The following is an 18,850-nucleotide window of genomic DNA, read 5'->3' as shown; positions in this document are numbered from 1 at the left end:
ATGCAGAAAGGTTGCCCAGACACTTCTCTTTCTCCCCCCTCACCCATGCATTTTTTTCCTAACGTTTAAAACTCTGCTGAGGTTTGGCTTGGCTGGCCGCTATGTGAGTGGGGAGGGTGAGACACCCCCAGCTCCCTCCTGCCTGGAAGCTTGGAAGCCAGTTTGGCTCTCAGCCACCGCGGGCTCCTTCCCGCTCACGTAGCAGGCAGAGCCGCGTCCCGAAGGGACCAAGCGGCAGGAATGCTCAGCCCTGGCTGGGGGACAGGACAGGGACCCCGCTGGGCTGCACATCCCCCAGCTGCAGCTTCCTCGACCAGCAACGCCTGTACTCCCCTTCCAAGGACCCGCTCCCAGAGAGGGTAAAGGTGGGAGCCTGGCTGGCAGGGAGGGCAGCCCGGGCCGATGGGAGTTGTGCAGCCCCCAAGCTGTGCTTGTGGGGAGCCCAGCGACCCCTGGAAAATCAGGGACTGGGCTACATGGGGTACAGGACACAGCTTGTGTTGCTGCAACTGAGGTATCAGAGCATCCCCTCCGCAATCCAGCCAGGCAGCCAGGCCAGCTGGAGTTACATAGAAACTTCCTTTTGGAATTTTAGCGGCCAAATTCTTAAACGTGTTTGGGATCTGGCACACACTGGTGATCCCTAAGGCTGTGGCACACCTCTGAGCCAAGGGGTTGGGGACCGAGGGACACAGAGAGCTGAGATGGTCTCAGTGGAGCATCCCCGACAGCCTGAGACTCCCTCTGCAGATCCGCCAGCCCGTGGACGCTGCCGCCCTTCCAAACGGAGCGCTGAGCTCATGTTTCTCTCTCACCCTCTTCTTTCCTTCTAACAGCTCCACTGTGAGATCAGCTTTTCATCCTTCTCCATGCCAGGAGTTGCATCTTCAGCGGCGGGTCACACCACCAGCTCTGTGGAGATGTCTCTCTGGGGCTACTGGACACACTGGGCTACAGGACACACACATGGGCTTCCAGACGCACTTTTCTGGGAGAAGTGGAGCGGTGTGCTCGCCCTTACAGAGAAAACGGTTGGACCTGATAATCTCAAAGGTCCTTTCCAACCTAAATGATGCTATGGAAAGGCCGGGAGAGGCTTGTTATGAATGAAAGAGGCATTTTTATGTGAATTAGACAGGTCGTGCTGAGCAATACTGGCAGTGCAAGTCGCCTTTGAAAGGTGTATGGCCCGGGCGCACATACACACGGCGGGGGGACAGCCTTGCCAGCTGTAAGGATGAGGGGACAGGCACCACGGGTGCCCATGATGATGACAAGGGAGTGACATCCCGTCAGCTAGAGATCAATCCAATATTTTAACCTCCCCAAAAGGAAGGTCTGTGGGTTTCGCCAGGCTCAGGACACAGGAGGGGCTCCTCGAACAGGGCTGTGCCCCCAGGGCACCGGGCCCCCTCCTGCACCCCCACTGGGGAGGGAACTGCCCGTGGCCGTTATCCCCGGGTGTGGGTACCAGAGAGCATCCCCGTCCCTCGGCGGTGGGCCGAAGCCTGCAGCAACATCCCCGTGCCAACCGTTGCTTCCCGGTTCACGGGGCCACCCCCCGCCACTCGTGTTCTTGCAGCAGCGTCGCGCTGCCGGCCCGGGGTGCGTCCCGCAGCGGGGAGCGCCGGACCCACCGAGCCGGCAGCGGGACTCCGAGCCGGAGCAGCGTCCCCTCCGGCCGGCAGCGCCGGGGTGAAGCCGGGGCGTGAAGCCGGGCGGGGGCCGTCCCGCAGCGCGGGGGCCGGGGCCGGGACCGGGGCCGGACGGGGTCCCGGCCGCGCGGCCCCTTTAAGCGCCCCCGCCCCCCGCGCGGCCGGGCGTTGCATCAGGCACGTGCGCGCCGCCGGCCGGCCCGCGGGGGCGCGCCCCGCCCCGCCCCTCCCCTCCCCTCGGCGGCGGCGCGCACGGGCGGGCGGGCCGGCGCAGCGCGCGCCCCCGCGGCAGTCGCGTGGTCCCCGCGCGTCTCCATATTGCGGCGGCGGCGGCGGCGGTGGGGGGGGGCGGGCAGCGCGGCGGCGGCGGGGCTCGGGGGCGCCGCGTGCGAGGGGAGTTCCCCGGCGGGGCGCGGGCGCGCAGATGGCGACGCAGGTGGAGGCGCTGCTGCCCGGCGCCCCGCTGCTGCCCGCCGAGGAGCGCGCCCTGGTGCTGAAGCCGCCGCAGGACGGCGGCCGGGAGAAGGGCGAGCCGCCCATGGGCCCCGACGGCGGCCCCGCGGCGCCGCGGCCGCCCAGCGCCAAGCAGCAGAAGGAGGAGAGCAACAACCAGGAGAAGGAGAGCCTGCTGCGGGCGGGCGGTGAGGCGGAGGACGGCGGCGAGGCGGGCGGCGCGGGGCGCCGGGAGTTCATCGAGGCCCCGCCGCCCAAGGTGAACCCCTGGACGAAGAACGCCCCGGCCGCCGCGCCGGCGGTGAACGGGCAGTCGCCTCCAGGTGGGTGCCGGGGCTCGGAGCAAGGGCTGGGGCCGGGGGGGGGGGGCTGGCTGCGCCGTCGACCGCGCCCCGGCCGGCCGCGCCATGCGGCACGGCGTGGGGACGGCGCCGCGCCTGCGGCCTTGCCGGGGAACGGGGCCGCGGCCGGCGTGAGGGGGGCGGCGGGCGGGGGGGGTCGCTGGAAGTAGGAAGCGGCGGCGCCGTCCGGGGCCATGAGGCGGGGAGCGCGTGTGCGGGGGAGGGGAGCGGGGCCCGCGCCCGGGCAGCGGCCATGAGGCGGCGGGGTGGGGGGCGGCGCGGGGGCTGCTGAGGGCCCGGCGGGGGCGGGGGGCGGCCGAGGGGCTGGGTGGCCGGGCCCCGGGCGGCGGGCACACGGCGGCCGCCCCGCTGCGAGCACCCCCCACCCCCCGCTCCCAGCATTCCGCCGCAGCGCAGGCAACGTGGTCGCTTCCCCGGGCGCCGCCGCCGGCGTGAGCTTCCCCCGGGAGCGCGGCCCGGCCGCCGGCGCCCCCCGCCGCCGCCCCCCGGCGGCCCTCCCCGGCCCGCGGCCTGGCGCTGCCCACGTGTGCGGCAGCGGCGCCCCCGGCGCGCAGGCCGCGCCGCCTTTCTCTGCCGACTCATGGCGGCGGCGGGGCCGGGGGCTGCGGCCGAGCACGGCCCGGCCCCTGCACGCCGCAGCCGGCAATAGGGGGTGTCAGCCGCGAGCCCCCCTCCCCCCGCAAAGGGAGCCCCGTGGGGAAGCGGAGGGGCAGCGTCCCGCGGGGTGATGCTGTCCACATCGCGCTTGTAACCCGCTGCCGTCGTCAGCAAAGCCTGGACCCGCAGATCATCAGCATTTCGTGGGAAGCAGGGATAGGTGCTGCTTTTACCGGGAGGGCATCGCTCAAACCTGCTTCGAGGGAATCGGTAGGAAGAGGAAAACACGGAAGTTTTCACTAAACCTCTTGTTTGGGAAAGACTCTCTTAATTTTTCCAGCCTTCCCCTGTTAACTCTAAAATTGCACTGCCAGATATGATATCAGATTCCTAATTATTGTACTTGCTAGTGTTTTGCAAGAACTGTTACTGCTTAGCGTGGTGATTCATCAGAGGTATTGATCTTTGGAAGATGGACAGCTCTGCGTTTTCCACCTGGAAAGCTGTCATCTTAACGGGGAGTACAGAGGAGGAATTAATTGCACCAGGTAAAAGTCCACGTTCAGATTGTGCGGTGGGTTGTCGTTGTACGCGCCAGCATAAGTGAAACATAACGAAATCCAGGCCAGCGTTGCTGTCCGCACTTGTCTCTTGCGGTATGACATAAAACTGGTCGCGTAGCTCCTTTGTATGAAAGCTGCACTGCATCATGCTGCCTTCTTGGGTAACAGTCCCTAGAAATAAACCAAATGATGCGAAGTGGCAAGATTGAACATTCCCAGTTCAGGCTCTCTAAGGCGCATCCAGATTCGTTATGAGGCCCATCGCAAAGTTGTGTGATTCCTCAAAGCCAGCAGAAACTGAGGCAGTCTGCCCAACACAAGGAGGGGGCCCTTGTAACTCCTGAGATGTTTTTTTTTTTAGGGACAGAGCATGTCAGCAGTGTGTGTCCACCCTGTGGTAGGGTGCGGGAGTAATGCCGCAACAGAATTTTCATGGGCCCAGCACAACTGTCTTGGTATTCCCAAAGGTGTTTAAATAATGGAATTGGTTAGTGGTGCGTTTTGGGATGCTTAGCAGCAGCGACTGGTTCCTGCAGTGCCCCAGATGCTGCCGCTTGGCTCTCCTCTCTTGGGGCATTGTTTCTTTTGCTGCCTGTTCATTAGCAGAAGAGAGAAAACGTGTAAAATAAACATGGCTGGCAAACTCCCAGGAGAGGCAGGCTGGCAGCTGACCTTGCCTGGCAGCCCTTCACCCAAGTACCTTCTTGTAGAGTTTGCAGGCTCCAGTTGTGTCTTTACTGCTTTGGGTGGAGGATTTCTTTTGGCAGATGCTTACAAAAAAAAACCAAACCAACAACGGAGCGTGAATTGTGTGAGACTGTACTGGTGTGGTGAGTTGTCATGTTGCAGTGACCTCCAGGAGGATCACCTAAGGGAGGTGACTCCTTTGTACGCTTGAAGTGGATTTAAAACTCTGGAAAGGCACTACTGGATGTTTTTGGTTTTTCAGCAGAGATTAGAAAAACCATGGCTCATGATCCAGCCGTGTTCTCAGAGTAGTGCTTTGCATGCTGGAGACATTAAATGTTTCCAGCCCTCATCCTGCCATAGGTAGTGAGAAGACCAAGGAGCCTAGTGAGGACAGCTCTGTAAAGATAAAGGGATCCTTCTGTGACTTGTTTTACAGGCTTTGAAAACCCTAATTTTTTATAATGATTATATTAATTATAGACCCGTGGAGCAGATTTAATGGACAAGACCTACTCCTTAGGTGTTTACCCATTCTGTAATGGTCTGTGTTGGAATTGGTGCTTCTAAAAGTAAAGGCATTGAGCTCTGGCCCAGAGGAAACAGAGCCATCTTCAAGATCTTTGCGAGTTTCTGCTGTCTGTGTTGGAGTATGGATAGGGAAAAGCTTAACAAACCCACCTCCAGTTTTGAACTGTTTGACTCACTGCAACTGGTAAAGTTGAATGCACTGGGGGTGCTGATGTAAGGGCTTGAAGAACGGTGTGGTTTTTTTTTTTTTGGACTGATTAGGATTTATCTTCAGAAGTTGGTGTCTTGCCTACCTGCTGCAGCATTTTTATGCTTGAGGTTGGCAGTGAGGTCTCTTAGAGGGTGTTTGAGTGAATGTTTCTCCTTTTTCAGGAAGGAGGGCTATTGAAGCAAAGCGTCTCCTTGCTGCTTAACCCCTCCTCCAAAAAGCACAACGGTGTGGCAGTAAGTGGAGCAACCATTAGATCGAGTTAGACAACAGTGATACTGCTGATGCTGTAAGTGGAGGCTGAGGCTCAGCTGGAGTGGCACACCAGAAATTTTTCCTGGTGTCTTGACAAGATGCGTGTTACGTTTCTGTTTGTGTGCGTTTCAGAGTCAGTGTGCAAGAGAGCAGAGGGGATCCTTTTGAGTCCTGAGCAAACACATGGACCTGTCCTATGTGGCAAGTCTTGTACTTGGCACTGCTTACTGCTCGTGAGGGATGATGGTAGAGCTGGTAACAATGCCTCATTTTTACTCTCTAATGATCTAGTAACAGGTCTGTGTGGCTGTCCTCTCCTTATTGCCTGTTCTCTTATCATGTAAATAAATGCAGCCAGCAGCAGCCTGACTGGCGAAGGCACGATGGTCGTATGTGTGCCTGCGGTAGCAAAGGAAGCATTTTTCTGGCAAAAACAGCTTTGAGCTTTTGGCTATAAACAAAATTGAAAGTATTTTCTTAAATTCTTTTATAGAGGATTCTTACATAGTGGCTTGCAGTTAAGACAGCTCGACCTTCTGGAACACATTGTACTCCTCCACTGTGCCCTGCACCAGGACTGGTGCTGATGCAAGCATTGGTGCAGACAGGTGTTAACAGCACCCCGTTTTGAAAACCTGCTGGATTTATTTCAAGAAATGTTGCATCAAGGCACTTGGCACTTCTTAATGTTTAAAGCCGTTTACATCTTGGAAGTAAGAACACGCAGGTTTTAATGACTGGTACTGCAACTGCCGACTTCGCCTGCACTAACTTCTGTGCTGGTTTTCATTCTCGTTGTAAATGCTCAGCCAGGAGAAAAGCAGTGTATTTTCTAGTGGAGATGCAGGAGGTGTTTTATTTTCTTAAGTAGAGTTTCTTGCTTGCCGTTTGACAAATGCAGTGGGTGGATAAGCAGTACTTTCCAGAAGGCACACCTTAGTTGCTAGCAGCAAGCACCAGGTTAGCTGACTATTGTTCAGAGAGCGCGCGTGTTGCTTTATGCCAGAGCAGAGCCTGGGTTGGCTACCAGTACTGAGGAGAAGGCAGGGGAAGATTCATTAGCTTCTCACCCCTCGCTGACTAACTCGCCATAGGGCTTTCCTTGAAACCAGCCTCCAGTACAGGAGATAAGATGTATGGGAAGCTTATTTTTACCTTTGGCATTTCTTTGCATTTGGGGTAGGTGCATGCATCTGCCTGCTTGGGTATCCAGCTTGGATACCGTGCTGCACACACCTATTTCCAAAGTGTTGGGCAATTCGTGCTCTGTCGTGGCACGTAATTGTGGAGCTCTCCTTGCTGTTGTTACAACAGAGCTGCTATCGCAGCAGGAGTGTCATCCCCCTGCCGCCCCAAGTTTCCTCTCTGAAATACTGTTTTGTTCCAATCCCACAACTCACGTTTGAGTAACTCTTCCCATCTTGTTGGGGAGAATGGGGGTAACTGGAACTTGCCGCTCTCAAAAACCGTGAAGCTTAGTGGTTTTCCTCCCCCCCCATACCTTTGCCCTTCAGCTTTGTGCTGGACCTTTGCCCCGTTCAAGCACTGTTTGTTTCGGGAAGGCTGGGGAATGCTGCGCAGCTCCTGAGAGCTGACTCACTGGCCCTGGTTGCTGGGCTTCAGCGCTTCTGCTGTGACCACCAGTTCCACGTTGCCAGAGGTCCAAGGTGTCACTGGGAGATTCTCACCAACCACCACCTTGCCCTCATCACCTTTTAAGATGTTTATTGCCTGTGGTGCTGTGGAGGTTTCCGCCAGGGTTGCATTTGGGATCGCTGGACTGGGCAGCAGAAGGACTTGGGTCAGGTGTGAAGACAAATCAAGTGCAAAAAGCAGGGCTGGGAATGGGGGCACTGGGGCTGCAATGCTCCGCTCTCTGTTCCAAATTATGACACCTGATCCTTTTACTGTGCTCAAATAGTGTGAAATTATCCTCAAGGGAATGCCAAATGCCAACTTGGATAGAGTGAGGTTGCTCTTTGCATACTCGAAACTTTGTAATGAATCTCTGATACCACCTCAGTGGTGGTGCTTGTTTGGCTGAATAAGGAATGGGCATTTTAGAAAGCTGTGCCATCTAGACCAGGTTGAATGTTTTAATCCTTACTGTTACTATGGCTACAAACAGCAAAGGTTTTTTAAAATCATCTTATTGAAAACTTAAATACGCTTGAATACCGCCAGAGGATTGGGGTGTCCTTGGTGGTGGTGCACCTCTCAGAGGAGCTCTGCTTTCATCTCCATAACCAGGTAAATGGGGGTACAGTGGCCTCTCTGTAGCTCTGGCAGAGAACTGGTAGGAGAGCTGGGAAGGCTTTTTGCTCTATTCTTACCGTAAGTCCAGTTGGGAGTGGTGAGCTTTGTTCATTCCCAACCACGATACGCGTTTACATTACGGTCTTTATTTATCTTCTGGTCATTTTGGCATTGGAACCTTTGCTGACTTCCAACCAAGGGCTTAAGTCTGCATGCCACTGGCTCTGTCAAATCCCTGGCTTGCTGTGCGCACAGGGAGCTCGGGGAAAGAGGCAGTACAGCCTTGGTGATAACTGCTGGGTGCTCTTGTGGTGGTAATGCCATCTAGGTGGAGCTTTGCAGGGCAAGAAGTTGTCTGCTGGAGTTGGGTAAAGCTCTGGGTAGTCTGTGTGGATGTATGGTCTCTGGCGTGGCCAGCTCTGCATGTGTCCGTTTCTTTGCTTGAGACAGGGCTTCAGTTCAAAACTTATTCTGCAGGTCCAGGTCCTTGTTAGTGATCTCAGTGGAGTTGGTAGAGTTTCCTCCTCACCTTGAAATAACTGGCTAATACGAACATCTAGCAGTAAATGATACAGCTGTATGACTTGAGCAGGTCAGAGAGAGAAGAGGTAAAAGAAAGGCTTTGAAGAAATTAATGCAGTGCTGTGAGAACTTAAGGCAGCTATTTGTGTACTTGCGCAACAATAATTGGAGACCAGAACAAATGGGAACTGAATTTGGCCTTGAATAAATCAATTACCAGACTTATGTGCGGGGAGAGTCCCGGGTCAGGGTCAGTCTGGATTGTTTGGCTGAAAGAAGTGGGTGCACATACGACGGTCCCACAGCCGTGGAGTAAAATCTGACACAAGGCATTTGGTGCAAATAGGTTTGCTGGTGGCAATTCTAATACTGCGCAAGGTACGCCTTTGGAGAGGGGGAAGGGGTTGTGGAAATGGTGGTCAAGTGTCAACATGTTTCTAAGCAGAGGCTCACCCTGTAATCACAGGTTCCCAGAAGACGCTTCTAACTGAACTTTCCTCGTCAGAGTATGCATTTGTGCTGCATTTTGGGGGGGCTTCTGTGGGCAGGCCCGGTGGATTGCCTCTTTGGAGCAAGTGGGCATGTGATGTGTTGTGGCTCTGCTGGTTTTGGTGTTGCACCGGGCTGCTGGTGGTGGTTGAACTGCTGGAGTCATCCTTAGCCAGTCATCCGTCCCATCTTTGGTGTGATACTTGCTATGGATTTTGCCAGGATCAGGAGCTCTTCCTGCAGTGTTAAAGCTACATGTGCTGGGGGATATTCTGCTGTGGCATGCAAGGAGAGGGAGGGAGGGAGGACTGTGAATTGGCTTGATCTAATACCTGCATTATCAGTGGTTTACCTTCAGTGTCCTTCTGGAGGAAAGCTGACTTAGGAGTAGCAGCTTGCCTCGACACTCCCGTGTGTTGCAGTATGGTACGGGAACATGCAGCAGGCAGTTTGCTTCAGCACTCTGCGGTGGTTGTGATTTTTTTTTTTAATTTTTTTTTTTTTCAGTCATTCAGTTCCTTTACATGGTCACAAGTCGGAAGGTTTGGTAGAGATCTTTGCAGTGGATAGGTTGGGGTTTACAGCGTGTGGGAGGAGACCGTGGTGGCCCTGGCTGGGTTGGATGCTCTGGCACGACAGGTCAGGTGGAAGCCTCTTTTTGCTTTAGAAATGGCCAGTGAAGGTGGCTGTTGGTGTGACTGAGGTCTGTCAGTGCTGGTTCTGGTGACACTCAGAGGTGACACACGTGTCCTTTGTTTGTTTGATCTAGAAAATGGCACTCCGGTTTCCTCCGGAGCATGTGTGGCACGCACAACGTGCTGGCGGGCGCAGCTTGCCCTGACCTGCACTCCCGGGAAGCACGTTCGCTTCCTGCCGGGCACCCCTTGAAGTGGCTGGAAACAGGTCTGCAACCTGCTGCTTTAGCAGGCAGAGCTGGCCTGTCACCTGGCCACTTGCCCACAGGTGCTTCGCCAGCTCCCCAAAGTGGCCCTAGGCTCTGATGGCACCCAGGAGGGTATCCCTGCCCTGCGAGGAAGGTGGAGGCGGGCGAGCATCCCTGATGCTCCGCGGTGTTACTTCTTGGCGATGAGAGCAGTAGTTGGGGGCCGGGGGGGGCGGGCAATGGGGAGAAACAGGGGCTTGGATGGGGCTTGTGAACCTCATGTGTCCTTGACGCATGAGCCAGAGTTACACCACGACTGGGAGGCTGGGGGCGGGGGGCAGAAATGTGCTGTGCCCTTCCTGCCCGGGGGGTGACACTTGGGACCCTGGTGCTGCTCCACGCACCCCTGCCCAGGTGCTGTGGGGGTGCAGCCCCAGTGGCTGGGGGGTGGCAGGAGGAAGCAGTCCCTTCCCAGCACACTGCTGAGCACGTTTTTCCAGCTGAGCGGTGGCGTGTGCCGTGCTCCTGCAGGGTGACTCTGCAGTCTGCAGGGCATGGCTGCGCGCTGGAAGGGATCTGCCAGCTGGGTGGAGGGCGCCGGGCGGGGGGGCTGCTTATCTCCTTCTCCTTTCCTCCCAGTCATTTGACTTTTCTGACTCGCCTATTGGATGCACACATCATGGGAACGGAGGGTTTTCAGGGCTAAATACATTAGGTTTTAAGAAGTCTGAAACACGGAGGAGGTGAGTTTTTCCTGACTAAATATGTGGGGAAACAAGTATGAAATTGGAAAAGCCACAAAAATGAGGAAAGGGTAGTGTTTTGTTGATGGGAAAGTAAGAGAAAAGGTGTGTGGGGAGATTAGTGTCTTACCTGCCTGGTAACTCGGAGGTGCTGCCAGAAAGTGGGTGCGTTGCTGAATACTTAGCCCTGTCTCTAAGCAGGTTGTTTGTAATATATATTCAGCCTTCACACTAAATCACTATTTTTTTTTTTTTTTTTCCTTCCCCCTTCTTTATAACTGTGCTTTTGGAAGCTTCTGGTCAGTGGTGTAAATGAGTGATTATTAATTTATCAAATGTTAGTTACCAGACTATCTGGTTTGCGCCCTTACAAATGATGAAGCTAGTGATGGAATGAAGTAGTAAGAACTTGTGGCTAATAATCAACACTCAAATGTTTGATAAGCCAACGTTCACTTCACTTCAGACTACAGGAAATTATTTAGATTCTCCAAGGTCAGATCTCCCATTTTTATGTATTAAATGTTGCAAAAGCAGCAGTGAGTTTATTTCTGCAAGACACCTGGGATTCTCAGTACGAGGACTTTATACCTTAACTGTAGCCCTTCCAAACAGTCACAGAGTCCACATAGCTCAGGAGCAATGTCTGTGTCAGCTCTCACAGCACAAGCCTACTGAAAATAAAGAACATAGTAACAAGTAACAATGTTCTTGGCCTCATCTAGCACAAAAAGATATTTAAGGGAGTGACTGAAGCACTTCACGCTACCTGTGTACCTCCACACGGGCTCACCTTGGCGAGTTAGTCACAAGGTTGTATAAGGGGCAAGTAAAGGTGAAAAGAGAGCCAAGAATTAAGTGTGAAGAGTGACATCAGTGTACATGATGCCGAGAATATGTGACTGTAGGAGCAGATGTTGAAATGTGGAGATAGGCATCCCAAAAACGTTGATGGGAGGTTTTACCCTGACTGAAGCGCAAGCGATGGGATATTTATGCATGAGATCCCACCTAACAGGACAGAAAAGCGAATCACAAAGGTGTCTGCATCATGTGCTCAGATGACAAAGCATGAGACTTTACTGGCTGTAATCATATTAAATTTCACTTCCCAACTCCCAGCTAAACCTTGAGAGCTTGGGGGAATACCTAATATGACCTAACGCATCTTCTGAGTGCTCAGAAACCCTCTGCCGCTGCGGAGGGTCTTGCGCTGAGCTGAACAAAAGGGGGAGTGATTTCTTTCGACTTCCCAATCAATCTCAGGTGAGCTCTTCTAGCTGCCCCCCCTTTTTTTTTTTTAATCAGAGGGTGACAGATGTGACATTTGCATGCTGTGCAGGGAGGAATTTGCTCTAAGTGACCCATGTTTTTAAAATGTAAAATTAAACTTGTAAGTACAACTGTGAAGATGATTTGGAAGAGACATAGCAGACAAGACAGACAACCCTCTTTAACTTCAGTTGGAGCCGACATCTGAGTTGATCGAACTGCCATCAGAGAAGTGGAACCAAGCAAGGATGGAGTTGGAGGGTGATTGGAAAAGCTGTGTGTTTGATTAAAACCAACCAGATAGCTCGGATGGGAGGGGGAGAACATCTCAGACTGTGAGCCTGATGATTTCTAATTCAGTTAAGAGATTTAATTATGTTGTCTTCACTGTGCTGCCTTGTGTATCCTACAGATCCCCTGCTTGGTGCTCTGCCCGCAGCCCTAAGGTGGAGAGAGCCTTGCAATGTTTAGTTCCTGGGGTTTCCACAAGGATTTATGGCACCCCCCGCCATCTTATGGGGCATACCCATGATACTGGTGTTTTTGAGGAGGTGGGGGGATCCTCTTTCATGGAGAGATGATTTCTGGCTACGTAATGGATCCCCCTCTGTAGGGAGAAGGATCTGTCCTGCCCACTGCTTATTGAACTGTCCTTAGGCAGAGCTTTGCTGTGGTGTCTGACACTGCCTGCCCTTAACTGCACGCAGGAGAGCGTGTTGCAGCGTGGTGTGCAATAGCCTGGTCAGAGGGAAATGCCATCCTGTATTCGTTGCCACAGCGTGGGATCCAGTTGGCTTCTGGGCTGCACCAAAATGGTTCCTGTATTTCAACATGAGTCTCTGAGATACGTTGAATTTTTTTGATCATGCCTGCAGTTCTAGTGCCTGTTCAGTATCCAGTAGCTTAAAGAACAGTTTGGGGAGGGTGTGATCGTCGGGCCCAGATTCATGTGGGGTTGGTCTCCTGGAAAGCTGGAGACTTCCAGCAGTGTTGCTTCGGGTTTACTGGTGATTAAAGGATGGGAGGCAGAGAGCTGGGTCACCAGCTGCTTCGTGGGAAAAGTAATCAAGCATCTTTAAGGTGCCCTGTACTTTATCTGTAGCTTTTTGTTGGGTGCATGAGTAGGAGTGTTAGGACTCGTACTTGGAGTGGCAGTGCTTTGCTGCTTCTCCATTTTGGAGATGGTGGGGAAGGGGTTAATGGGAGAGAACATCCAGTGTTTGTTCTCTCCAGTGCAAGCACTGATAAGTGGATGGGAGAAAAAACAGCCGTGACCTTATAGTTATTCCTTGTGTGCCTACGCATGTGTGAGTGTTGGATTCGCAGGACTGTCTGTTTGGAGAGCTCTTGTTTTTTCTGGTCAGGCTGACCAGATGCGTTCCCCAGAACCCCACTGGCATCTCTGGTGCTTGGAGAAGAGACCTGGACTCTCTTTCAAGTGGATGTCTGAAAGGTGCTTTTGCTGGGCGCAGTGCTGATCCCACCGGTGACCGTGTGACTGCTGCTCGGTCAGCTCTTTCCCCCTTCTGTCCAGAAGAGACTGGATGTCAGCATTAAGGTACTGGTTCGGTTTAGTGTGTGGTATGAAGTTAAAGCTAGGGAGCTATCTTGGACAGATAATGCTCATATTTTGGAGTGGGTGATATTATTTTTTTGTTCCAGGGGTGTTCCTCTTGCACCTTGGTGATGCTGGAAGTCTTCATCCCTTTTCAAGTACGTGAAGTTAGCAGGGGCACCCCAGCTGAGCTTCACCAAAACCACAGCTGTATATACACTGAAAACCTATTTCAAGCATTTGTTTCCATGTGGTTTGTGGGAAATTGATGTTAGAGCTCACACTGGCTGCAGCTTTTCAGCCAGTGTAGGTGATGGTGGTGTCAGGGAAGGAACCATGTGTCTCCTCTGGATGGAGAGCGGAAAACCACGTATGCGGGTCTGGTGGTCTGGATACCCTTGCAGAGAAACTGATCTGGAAGTTCATGAAAGCTTCTGTAGTTCTTTTTCTTGCACGGACCTTACTGGTGTCTTGGGACCTAACCATCAGCTTGGGGTTGATCCATCTGTCTCAAACTTCAGCTTCTCTTTGAAGGGGGTAAAGATCCTTCTTGTTACAGTAGCTGAGCATTGGTAAGAGGCATGGGAGGCATTTGGCTGGACCTGGAAGCTGGGGAGGGTTGGGAAGATCTGCGTGACTGAGAGCTGGACCCTCCCTGAGCCTGCTTGACAGGTAACGAAGGAGGGAGCAGGAAGCAAGCAAGATCTCAGGAGGGACTTAATTGGCCATGCTAATCTTTGGGTTTGGGGTTTCTGGCTTTGCTACTTTTTCCTAACAGACCTCACCCCCTTCTGTGCTGAATGTTGCTTTGAAGAGGCCTGTAACTGTCTCTGGAACCTGTGCAGGCACTGCCTTGGCCTCTGAGGGGGAGCCAGGTGATAGAGATTTGAGCTGCAATGTTGCCTGGGGATGGAGAGGAGATTCAAGCAGCACTGGTCTCTTTGCAGCAGATGCTGGACTATGTAATTTGGACTTTTTTCCCGCCTGTGCTTTTGCACTGGGAGGATTGCCCTCATAGCCAGGGGAGCAGAACTGAATCGTCCCTGCTGGGTGGCAGGTCAGGTTAGGAGGAGAGAACCCCAGCAATCCTCCCGTCCACCAGCATTTCCCTTCCCTGTCTCTCTCCTGGGCAGCCAGTGCAGCCCTGCAGCTTTCGAGCCATTGCAACCAAGTTCTGGTCACGTCTCTGCTGCTGAGTCCCTGCATGACCTTGGAGAGGTCATTTTTTTGCTGACGTCCGAGTCTTTTTGTCTGCAAAATGTGGAGGATGATTTAATTACAACTGCATGGGTCAAAAGCCGGAACAAATCAGCTGGTGTCTTTCTGTAGCAGTGGCAGTGTGGGTGAGCCCCATGTCCCGCTGGGAGCTGCTGTAGAGCGTGCTATCATGTGTGCTCGTACCTGTGCATGCAGAGGAGCAGCACACCGGTACCAGTCAGCGTGCTTTGGCTACTGGCTGGTGGTGCAAAGCACACTGAGGTTGCTTTTCCCCCCCAGGTGTGGAGAGCCAGAAGGTTAATTGCAGGTGTGGGGGCCGGTGGGGTGCAGGGAGCTAGTTCTTGCTGGCACGCTGCCTGCAGCCTTGCTGCCCCTCTTGGCAGTTACGGCTGCGGGTTGCTGTAATAACGAGTCAGCATTTCTCTTGCGTCAGGGCTAATGAGCTGCTCTTCAGCCACTGCCTCTTGGGCCCTGCTGGGAAGAAGCAGCGTCTGTGGCGGAAAAGGGGTGCAGCTGCTGGCAGGGGGACTGGGGACAGGCAGTAGGTGGTGGTGGAGGTCCCTTCCCAGCCGTAGCCCCTGAGCAGGAAGAAGGCAGGCTTCCAGTGAGGGTGTCTGGATTTGGCACTGGAGCGTGGCTGGTGGAGGAGCCGGGTTGGCAGCGTGCTTCTGCAGTGAGTGGGGGGAGCAGCGGAGGGGAGATGAGGGCTCACAAATGGGGTAGCCTTTCTGGACCTGTCCCAGATACCTGAATAGCAATGGTGGCCAGGTAGCCCCTGGGGAGGGGTTGTGTGTGTGGATGCATCAGCTTTTCTCTTTAAATGCCCCATTTTAGCATACAGTCTTCTCCATATAAAAATACCATCAGGCAAAAATTGGGAATCTGTATCCACCCCCCAGCACAACCTAAAATGAGGACGACTGCCCTCAATTTACTCGTGTCTCCTGGGGTTTTTGTGCAGCAAGTCCGGGTATTGGTTTTCAGAGCAAGCACCTCTGTACTGTGTCTGCACCCTCACGTGACAGCCCTGAAAGGGATGCTCTGCGCCCGTCCCGACATCCTGCCAGCTGCAGCATGCACCCTCGACCTCCTCCTGCTCGCTTCTTCCTCCACCCCACTTTACTGATAACAGGGAGATTCATGAAATGTGTTTTCTGCTGAGATGTTGCAGGCTGTAGGGATAACCTACAGAGCTGAGGAGGATGTTAAAGGGCTTGGGATCTTCATCTAAACAGAGGGATTCTGATCACCACAGGAACCAGTGATCTCTTCATTGTAGCACCAGTCTCTGCCAGACCAGACCAGGCAGAGACTGGTGCTACAATGAAGAGATCACTGGTTCCTGTGGTGATCAGAATCCCTCTGTTTAGATGCCAAGTCTTTCTGGTTTTGGGCCCATGCTGAGAAACAAAGTGTCTGCATGCAAGAAGGGGAAAGAAACGTGAGACCACAGGGCCCAAATTTCACGGGTCTTCCTTGCTTGCATGGCGGTATTGTTACTTCTTGCTCCTTCACATTTGGCTGCCTGGGGGCTATTCCGTATTGGTCCAGCTCAGCAGGCTGGACTTGGCTGGGTGGTGGCATGCAGGCAAGGGCAGAGCAGCCTGGCTCCCACATAGGGAGTGCCTGCTGCCGGCAGGTGGATGGTCAGGTGGTGAAGAGCAGCTGTGAAGCATCATCCTCTGCAGCATCTGGCCTCTGTCAGGATACCTGGCATCAGGGTCCCTTGGGGGGAAGCAGGTGGGAAAGCAGTGTGTGTGGTGGGAGGAATCAGTGGGGCTGGTTTGCTGGCTTTGGCTTTCTGTGTTGGGACTTTGCTTGATCAAAATCACAGCCTGGTCTCTGTCCCTGGGTCCTTGGTGTTTGATTTTTTTTTTTTTTTTTTTTTTTTTTTTTGCCTTGGGAGTGCTGGGAAGGGAGCTGACCTGGACAGACATCCTGCAGTGTACTGAACGGGCTCCTTGGAGAGCAGCCCTAGGGGTTTCTCTTTGCCCTGCCAGCCACATGCATTTCTGCCTCCTTCCCTGACATGGCTTTCTGGGAAAAAGAAAGTGCTGCCTGATTTAGACCTCTCTTGGGCACCACAGGTGCTGCCCTTAATTGGCAGGCTAATTTCTAATCTAGTCACTTGTGCTTGCAAGGGAAGAAGGTGTCCCAAAGGGTTGTTGTGCCTGGCAGTCCCTGACCAGCCCTGCCTGATACATGTCCTCCCAGCAACCGTGCTTTTCAGAAGAGCAAGTCCTGCAGACTGACTGCTCTGTGCTGCCTGCAAACCCAGTGCTCTGGGTCTCTGCTGTGAAGAGCCTGGAGTCAAATCTGTATTATTTATAGGTGTAATGAGTTGGACAAGCTCAGTCTCTCCCAGACGAGAGGACTGAGGATTGGAGGCACGTGTTCTTCCTCAACAGGAGTTGTATTGGCAGACCTCGAGGTGAATGTGAGCAATATCTGCCCCTGGCCATCATGTGTGGTCCTTGCTTTCTACTGACCTAAGCCACTGAGGAGTTTCCACTGCTTTTCTAGTAAATGTGGTGGCAGATCTGCTGTTGGGTTGTGGCTGAGCTCAAAGAAGCCAGGAGAACCTTTTTGCGCATCTCTAGGGCTGGACGAGGCAGTGGGGAATATAGCGGTGAGCTGAGCAGAGGCCTTGAGGGCAGTGCAAGCTTGGAGTTGCAGCAGTGGCATGACTGCCGGGAGACATCCTTAGGGGGTCACTTGCAGTTACTACACGATCTGGTGGCAGTTGTGGTTTCTAGAAGTGGGTAGCCTGGACCTCTTGTGGATGGCTGGTCGTGCAGATGGCTGGCCAGGCTGTGGTGTGTGTTTGATGAGGAGCTGGCTGGACAGCCTAGCGCAAATGCAAACTGGAGAACTGCACCTGGTGGAGTATAGCAAGGGTTGTCAAGGCTGGTAGTTCTTGGCTGGCACAAAGGAGTTCCTTTTCTCAGCCACTGTAGTAGCATTGTTATTTTATTTTGGTCTTTGGTAATAGCCAGTAGAGCTAGCTGGTCGAAACCAGTGCTTCCACCTTGTTCATCTGTGGAGAAGCTGTCTAGGAGTTGCTCTAGTAGGGAAATGCAGAAATTTCCTCTCGTTTGGGACCTGTTAGATCAAGTACAGAGTGTCTCTGCTTGCTGTTGTAGGAGCCTGACCTTGTCAGCAACGATCACAGAAATAAGAGATGTTTAGATGCACTTGGGTGATATGGTGGAGGACTGCAATAGAACATGCAGCCTGCATGTTATGGATGTGCCAGATCCAGACTGGTGCTTGGAGGCTTTTGTGTATGTGTTGGGTTTTCCCTGAGCTTGTGCCTTCAGCATGGCCACAGACCATAACCCTGTGTAACAGCAGAGATTTTGGTGTTCTCACCAAAAAAACCAGGTCTTTTGGGATTGGTGGGGATTTTTTTTGGTCCTTCTGCTTCTGCTGCTCTTACATGGGAGGAAAGCATTCCTGCCTCAAGATGCTTTGAACGTGGTGCACCATCAAAGGTAGAGCAATAGGAGTTCCTTTGGTAGAGGCGTGCTTTTGCTGTTTCTGCATTGGTTGAGCCCAGGCCAGAGGCCATTGCCCTGTCCAGGGAGTAGTCCTTGCTGCAACTCTTGTGACTTCCCAGCTGACTGTGTGTTTGGGGTAGCTGATAAGCAGGAGCTAGGGGCCTGCCCCTGTCCTAGGAGGACCTTGCCTTGCTGGCAGCCTTCTTCTTCCAAGTTCCTTGGAGGAGAAAGTGTATTGATCTCTCAAACATGCTGTTTTCATGGGTTCTGGGGCAGCTTTTATCAATGGGGTTTCTTGACATCTGTCCTGCATGCTCCTCAAAAGAATAAAACTTTCATCTGATCCTTCCAGCTGCTTGAGTAAACATCTTCCCAGCAATAAATAGGGTCCTTCAGGAGAAGGACCTGTACCTCTGACTGGAAAGAGCTTGGGGGGTTGGGAAGGCTGAGTAATCTGTTTTGGGATCTGAACCCCTCTAGACTCGGGCAGCTGTGCACAACGGGCTGTGCTTGATGGCAGAGCCACCTGAGATGGGAAGGGGAAGGCATCTGCCTGGGGTGGTGTGTGATGTGCCAAGGAACTGGGTGTCGATTTGGGTGATGGGTGCCTGCTTCTGCCTGTTCTCTGGTATAGGTGTTGTGTTGGAGCTGGGCATGGCTGTCGATGTCCCTTGTAGCTGTGAAACCCAAGAGCCATCAGGAAAATGCTCACTTTGCTTTTGCTTTGGCTGCCACCTGTGCTTCCTGGCCGGTCACGGTGTTAGATGCTTTCTGCAGGTTTCCATTTGGTAATGCTGGCCAGGGGGAGCGTGGGGATGCCACCAGCTAGCTCACTGTCTGGATCTTTGTACGTGTCAACAAGCTCTATTGCTCACTGCTATTAGAAGCCAATGTAGAAAGTTGTTCATTGAGAGCAATACATTCAGGTAAACACAGACTCCTTCAAAATCTTTCTTGCAGTAAGTGGTTGAATTGAGGTGGGTTCCAAGCTGGATTGATGTTTAACTTCGGACACTAAGAAAATACTTCCTCTGTTTAGCTAAAGCAAACGAGTAAGAGAGGAGGGACCTTTTAAATATGATTCGCGCTCCAGCTGCAATC

The 18,850-nt window shown here is 53.3% G+C and overlaps 1 protein-coding gene across 5 annotated transcripts in view; it reads left to right on the top strand.

The window, feature by feature from the left end:
• The first annotated feature begins 2,003 nt into the window (after nucleotides 1-2,003).
• LARP1 (La ribonucleoprotein 1, translational regulator) overlaps nucleotides 2,004-18,850 on the top strand; it is a 47,191-nt gene continuing 30,344 nt past the window's right edge. For 2 of the 5 annotated variants that reach the window (XM_055812667.1, XM_055812666.1), the window contains exon 1: nucleotides 2,006-2,431. In XM_055812667.1, coding sequence (XP_055668642.1) covers nucleotides 2,080-2,431 — 352 coding nt within the window. In that variant the 5' untranslated portion in view covers nucleotides 2,006-2,079. Of the gene's footprint in view, nucleotides 2,432-13,138; nucleotides 13,190-18,850 lie in introns of all 5 variants that reach the window. The other 3 variants (XM_055812664.1, XM_055812663.1, XM_055812668.1) reach the window with 3 other exon arrangements.

The sequence above is a fragment of the Falco peregrinus genome, chromosome 8 (genome assembly GCF_023634155.1).
Source record: "Falco peregrinus isolate bFalPer1 chromosome 8, bFalPer1.pri, whole genome shotgun sequence".
Taxonomy (NCBI): domain Eukaryota; kingdom Metazoa; phylum Chordata; class Aves; order Falconiformes; family Falconidae; genus Falco; species Falco peregrinus.
Note: the sequence above shows the minus strand (reverse complement) of the source record. Positions and strands in the feature narration are given on the sequence as shown.